The 7,271-nt window shown below is 34.2% G+C and overlaps 1 protein-coding gene across 1 annotated transcript; it reads left to right on the plus strand.

The window, feature by feature from the left end:
• The first annotated feature begins 3,758 nt into the window (after positions 1-3,758).
• Positions 3,759-6,067, plus strand: LOC131162089 (pentatricopeptide repeat-containing protein At5g15340, mitochondrial). The gene has a single exon (XM_058118237.1). The coding sequence runs from the start codon at positions 3,817-3,819 to the stop codon at positions 5,710-5,712; it is 1,896 nt and encodes a 631-aa protein (XP_057974220.1). The 5' UTR covers positions 3,759-3,816; the 3' UTR covers positions 5,713-6,067.
• The last annotated feature ends 1,204 nt before the right edge of the window (positions 6,068-7,271 follow it).

Raw genomic sequence — 7,271 nt, forward strand, 5'->3', positions numbered from 1 at the left:
TGAGGAAATTCATTTTTTTTATTTTCCTTCTCTATTAAATACTATAAAAAATTAAAATTTACTTTAATGTTTGTAAAATTATTCCCAAATGTTGTTCATGTACTTCTTCCCAAAAATCATCCATAAAAATTATACTAAATTGATCCAAATATGGTTAAGTAACTTGATTCATCATATTCATGAAAATGTAAGGTGCATTGATAACCCCAATTGGTAACACCAAAAACCTAAAGCGATCTTACTGTGTACTCAATTCTATCTTTGGGGTGTGTAATTTCCAATTCTTAATTAGTGATAATTTAATTGCAAATTAATTTTCAAAAATTTTGGGATATACCAATTGATCTAATAATCCACCAATCTCTGGAAGTCGATACCAATTTTTAATGTAACGTAATTCGACTTCCAATGATTAAGATATAACCTTAAGGTCTCATTATGTCTCTTAGTGAATAACATAGGTGCAAATTATAGTGATATACTAGGTCGAACAGATTCCTTGTTGAGGAAATCTTCTAGTTGTACCCTAAGTTGCCTTAGTTCAGTTAATGTCTTTTTATAGGAAGCAGTCGACATGAACTCTGTTCCTTTCTCCAAATCAATATTAAATTCAATCTCGAATCTATAAGAATAACCAAGTTTTCTTTGCCTTCACCGAAAAATTGTCCTCATCTTGGTTTTCTCCCCTTCAACTTGTTCCTTTTTTTCTTTTTTTTTTTCTTTTTTTTTTTTTTTTTTGCGTGTAAGTTTGGATTAAAGATTTTATTTATAAAAAATAAAAAAAAAAGAAATTAATGAGGAAATTCATTTTTTTTATTTTCCTTCTCTATTAAATACTATAAAAAATTAAATTTTACTTTAATATGATTAAAAATTAATAATAACTAAACATTAATGATGTGTAAAATTAAAATTTTATTTATAGATTTGGTATTTTTTTTCTCACTTTCCTCAATAATCAAACATAAAAATGTTGATTTTTTTTTATATAATCTTGTCCTTTTCCCAATATTTTTTGAGTTTCAAACGGAGCCTAAGCGTTGTTCTCCCTTTTCTTTTTCTTTTACGTGTCCCTTAATTCTTTATAAAAGATTTAAATTTAAAGGATAGGAGTTAGGTTCTAAAATAAGGTCTTTACGGCGTAAAACCATAAACCTAACTATTGGGCATAGCCTTAGTCCAAACTTATCTTAGGTTGCAAAAATATCCTAATCACCCCTCCAATACATTAAAACAAAACAAAAAAAAACATCATAAATTGATCCTAAATAAAATAAGGTGTCAACAAGTGTCTGGAAAATCAAATACAAAAGTCTATAAAAACTTTTAAACCAAACAGAAAAAAAAAAAAAAAATCCTATTTGTTTTTGTCAAATTTTCCGAGAGTGAGTTTGGTCCCAATTTTTTTTTCTTTAACTTCTCTTTGTTAAGGTAAAACCTAGACATAATGTATTTGGTAAACATCTTGTTTAGCTTTTATAAAGTAAACTATGAGCATTTTTTGGAAACTTTTTAAAAGTTATAGATTTAAAACTTTTTAAGGTTAAAAACTAGTTTTTTTCCCTAATAAATTATTTTATTCTATTATTGTGGGTTTTTTTTTCCAAATATCACAAAATGAATAATGCATTGGTTACATTTTCTAAACATACATATTCATTTTAATCATTTTAAAATACTTTAGTCATCTTATAGGTTTCTTTTACTAAACACTTAATTAATCTTTTCAAGTTTATTTTCAAAAGTCACAGGAGCCAAGACTAAGAAATTCGTGTTTCATTTTCCCTATACATTTTGTACTTAGCTTTAAACAACTTATTAAAAAGAAAAAAAAAATTCATTGGTCCAATCAGGCAATCATCAAATTGACACAACAATTTGACCTCTTTGGTGATTAGAAAAACATAGTTTCAAATTGCAAATACCAAACAATACGATCGATCGAGTTCAATCTTGAACCTAAGAGCTATTATAAGGGTACACCATTGCACTTGTATGTTAAATCGCTTTTTTTTAATAGACTCAACAACACCTACAAGACCACCACATTTTTCAAATATTGTTATGTTTTTTACGAAGTGTGAGTTTTACCTCAAATTCTTGTTTTCAAAAGTGAAAGTTGAGTAGCATGTGTTTGATAATTAGCTTTTCAACTTGTAAACTTTTTTTTTTGTAGCTTTCTAAAATTATAAATTGAAACTTTTAAAAGTTAAAAAATAAGTCTTTTTTTTTTCAAACAAATTATTCAATTTTATTGTTAGTCTTAATTTTTTTACAAAATTATTGATGCATTAATTATATTTCCTAAAAATACATATCTATATTAGTTATTTTAAATACTTTTAGGTAAGTTATAACTTTTTTACTAAATACTCAAAATCAACTTTTCTATTTTTCTAACAATTCCTTTGTCATAACAGGTAACATTTTTAAAACAATATACGAAAGCTCATTTTGATCAACTTCTTTTCAAAATGTCATTTTAAAAAGTTGCAGGAGACTAAACTAAGCCTAAAAAGTATAGTAATCAATATAAACTTAAATAATTTTTTTTTATATAAGAATAAAAAAAGAATTCAAATTTTATTTAGATGGCTATTAGAATTTATTTTCTTTTTTTTATTTACTAACATGTAATTTTAATCAAATGTTTATATGTAATTGGTGTAATTTAATTTTTATAATGATATATTAGTTTTCAGTTAATATTTATAAATAGAGATACATTATGTTTAGAGAGGTATTGAATTTAGATTTATATTGGATTTGAATAAAATAAAGTATAAAATTATATTAAAATTTATGTAAATCCATTTAAATTTAAGGTTAAGTTTTGAAATCTACACTCCAAATGCAATGAAAAAATATGTATTAACACATATTTTATCAATCTAATGTCACTTGCTATCACCCGATTAATTCATCAATCATGAATTTAATTAAGGCAAAAGCTTTACCAAGTTAGTTGTAGGTCCAAATTTTTAAACCATACTTAAAAATAATAATAATAATAATAATAAGGTAAAATGCATTAACTTCCCCTTAGAAACTTCTTGGTCAACAATATGGGGTGCACTTACCATCTACTCCCATCTTAATGTGTCACGTCTAAACAAATTGTAATAATTGGAATTCTAACATGTCTCACTTATAGCTCTATATCCCAACCCAACTTGCTTTGCCCCGAGTCCTCCCTTTCTATTCCTTGGTAAGCCTGCTAGTCATTAATGGTTGACTAAATTGGTTTCATTTTCAGAATGCGTTGCGAACACTTTCATTCAAATATGCATACTACAACTGGAGTTTTATGAAAAAAGTCAAATCCCCTTTCTCTGGGGCTTTGGAATGGAAGAATTGGTTCAGCATCAACCTCAAGATTCTTTAGCTGACTATAAGAAAATAAAGCCTGAATTTGATCCCAAAGCTTCCCTGACCTTGTATGTTGCAAAGAGCGGATTGATCTCTTGCTTCTCGGTGGAGTAACTTGTCGAGCCTACGAAGTTTCAAAATGACAACAACTTTTTTTGAAATTTCAAAAATTTCAGAAATTTCTCTTGGGGTTTTAAAATTTCTAGGGACATCTCATAAAAGTTGTTAAAAAGACGCAAACATTCCCTTATATTTTATAAAAAATAAATTTTTTTTTTTAATAAATCTGAGGGAAGAGTGACATTTTTAAAACCTGAAGAAGGTCTTTTTAATCGCATAGATGAGTATTTTTGCCCAAAATAATAAATTCCTTTGGTGGGAACCCCGTCAAAAGCCGGAGGAGGCCTAGAAGCCTAACCGCTTGTTTTTTGGTTTCAATGCTCTCTTATGACATGGCCGATCAGGTGTGCTTTGCCATTGCTTCCTCGCCGCTACCGATCCCTCCTAAGAGCATGCGCTCGTCGAACTTCGCTCGACGTCGGCGAGAAGCTTCACGCCAGAATTGTCACCACTGGCCTCGCTTCTTCGCCAAACTCATTCCTTCACAACGCCCTCCTCCATCTCTACGCCGCCTGCGGCTGCACATGGCATGCTCGTAAGCTGTTCGACGAAATTCCTCCCTCGCACAGAGACGCCGTTGACTGGACCACACTTATGAGCTGCTTTGCCCGCAACGGATTGCTCATTGACGCCATCCAGCTATTCACTGAAATGCGGAAATTTGGGTTGAAGCCTGATGAAGTCACTATGGTTTGTCTTTTCAGTGCGTGCGCCCTCGTGGGCGACGTGGTGGCCGGGGCTCAGATGCATGCCTTCATGGCGAAAATGGGTTTAGGGTTTGGTGTTACGATTTGTAATGCTGCCATGGATATGTATGTTAAGTGTGGACTAATGGATGATGCGAGGCGTTTGTTTGAGGAAATGGAGGAAAGCAGTGTGGTGTCTTGGACTGTGATGTTGGTTGGTGTGATTAGATGGGAAGGTGTGGGTAGTGGGAGGTTGTGGTTTGATGCAATGCCTGAGAGAAATGAGGTTGCGTGGACTATTATGCTTGTGGGCTATGTGGAGGGTGGATTTAGCCAAGAAGGCTTTTCGCTGCTTGGTGAAATGATTTTTGGGTTGGGATATGGGTTGAATCATGTTACCCTTTGTTCAATTCTGTCAGGTTGTTCCCAGTCGGGGAATTTAAATATGGGCAAGTGGGTCCATCTCTATGCTTTAAAAGCTATGGAGGAGGAAATGAGTATCATGGTTGGGACTGCTTTGGTGGATATGTATGCAAAATGTGGGAAAATAAACACTGCTTTGGAACTTTTCAAGAAGATGCCTAGAAGGAATGTGGTGGCCTGGAATGCCATGATATCTGGGTTAGCGATGCATGGACAGGGTCAAGATGTATTGAACATCTTCCCTCAGATGGTTAAAGAAGTCAAACCAGATGACTTAACTTTCACATCTGTTCTGAGTGCTTGTAGCCACTCAGGTCTGGTTGATCAGGGTTGTCATTATTTCCATGACCTTGAATCTATGTATGGCATTACACCTAAGGTAGAACACTATGCTTGTATGGTGGATCTTTTAGGTCGGGCTGGGCGTTTAGAAGAAGCTGAGATCTTAGTGAAAAAAATGCCAATTCTTCCAAATGAGTTTGTCCTTGGGTCCCTACTGGGTGCCTGCAGTGTCCATGGGAAGCTTTGGCTTGGGGAACGTCTTCTGCAAGAGCTACTTGAGATGGATCCTCACAACACAGAGTATCATATCCTGCTTTCTAACATGTATGCTTTGGCCGGAAGACCAGACAAGGCTAATTCTCTTCGCCAGGTTCTTACAAAAAGGGGTGTTAGGAAGGTGCCTGGATTGAGTTCCATTCACATTGGTGGAAAAGTACACCAATTTAATGCAGGGGATAAGTCACATCCACAAACCCTACACATTTACATTATGTTGGATGAGATGATTCGGAAGTTGAGATTGGCTGGTTATGTCCCCCAAACTACATGCCAAGTTTTCTCTAATAATGGTACGTGGGATAATGCAGATGAGCTGGAAGAGAAGGAGCAGGCCCTTTTCTCTCACAGTGAGAAGCTGGCAGTATGTTTTGGTCTTATAAGCACCAGAGCTGGTGTGCCTCTGTATATTTTCAAGAATCTACGAATTTGCCAAGATTGTCATTCAGCTATGAAGATGGTGTCTGAAATATACAACCGGGAAATCGTTATAAGGGATCGCAATCGTTTTCATTGTTTCAAGCGCGGTTCATGTTCCTGTTCTGATTATTGGTGACTCTGGTGGTGTTGTATACAATATATGTTATACTTGGATAAGAAAGATTGCTTGAGATCTCTTTCCTTTTCCATAAACTTGTTTGATGGCCTCCTCAAGGGACAGATTTTTTCTCCATCCAAGTTGAATTTTATTTTCTACTAAATTCCACCCTGGCAACCCTATACCAGAATAGGCATGCTGCCCTTTCAAATGGTGATACTGTTACGAGGATTTTAGAAAAGCAAAGACCTGGTCACAAGGTCACCATTTACATCATGTTTGGTTTGCGCAATGAAATGGGAAAAGAAAAAAAAAATGGAATGAAAATTTGAATCAAAAGTATGACAAAATCAAGTGACGATAAATTTGATTCTATTATGGTAGATTCCATTCAATTCCTATGCATCAAATGTGTAGTTAGTTACAGAAGTAGATTCCTGTGTGATGCACTGGATTAAAATATTCTATGTGCTTTAAATAATTTTTGATTAATCATTAAAGAGAATAATGGCTTTTCAACAAGTATTGTAGAGAAAAAATATGTAAATAATCTACAATATTTCAATAATTATAAAGTTAACTACTAACTTAAGAGAGACAATATAAAAGTACTACATCAAAGGAGTGACAAGGGTTTTCACAGGTGTATGAGAGGAGAATGGGTTGGGAGTTTTGGTAGATAGATGTCTACTCCGGAAGTGCACATTGCCTGAAAAAATAGAGGGAGAGACAATTTAAAAGTTAAGAAACATTTCAATGTGTTCATGCTGGGTATTGAAGTTCTCTGTAGATTCTTACTCAAGAGAGGAGGAACAGGGGGTTAAATGGGATCCAAGTGGCAAGACACTGCCCATCTATTTCTCATTTGTTGTATGCTGATGATCTTTCTATTTTCAGCAAGGCCAACGAAGACAATGTTGAGGCTATATTGGGGGTGTTGGAGACACAGTGGATGGTCTGGGCAAGGGATCAACTTCGAAAAATCTAGAATTATATTCAGTTCTAACACCAAAAAGACAATGATCACCAAACTTGGAACTAAACTTCAAAATAGAGCCATGAGCTTGAAGGCAAAATATTTGGGACTGACTTCAAATCCTGGCAGACCAACTAGGGTGAATTTCAGTGCAATAACAGAAAGTTAATTGAGTAAAATGCAAGGTTGGAAAAGTAGGACTCTTTCATATGCTGGGAGATGCACATTGTTGAAGTCTGTGGTTTTAGCGATGCCATCATACACAATGACAGTTACCAAGGTTCCCAAAGAAGTATGCAGGAGATGGACCTCTTTAGCAAGAGAGTTCTGGCAGGGAAATGATAGCTGGGAAAGAAAAGGTATTATTCTAAATGCTGGGATAGAATATGTACACCATAGCAGTGCGGGGGGCTTGGTTTTCGTAGAATGCAAGAAATCACTAAGCTGGCAAATGGATTTAGATGCTTAGAAATATTGCAGAAAGTACTGCCTACTGGAATGAACATTATCAGTAGGTTTTCAATTGACGACTCAAATTGTCCTATCTGCAACAATGAACAAGAATCAAGAAATCATCTGCTGTTTCAGCGTGAGCTTGCAA

The sequence above is a fragment of the Malania oleifera genome, chromosome 1 (assembly GCF_029873635.1).
Source record: "Malania oleifera isolate guangnan ecotype guangnan chromosome 1, ASM2987363v1, whole genome shotgun sequence".
NCBI lineage: Eukaryota > Viridiplantae > Streptophyta > Magnoliopsida > Santalales > Ximeniaceae > Malania > Malania oleifera.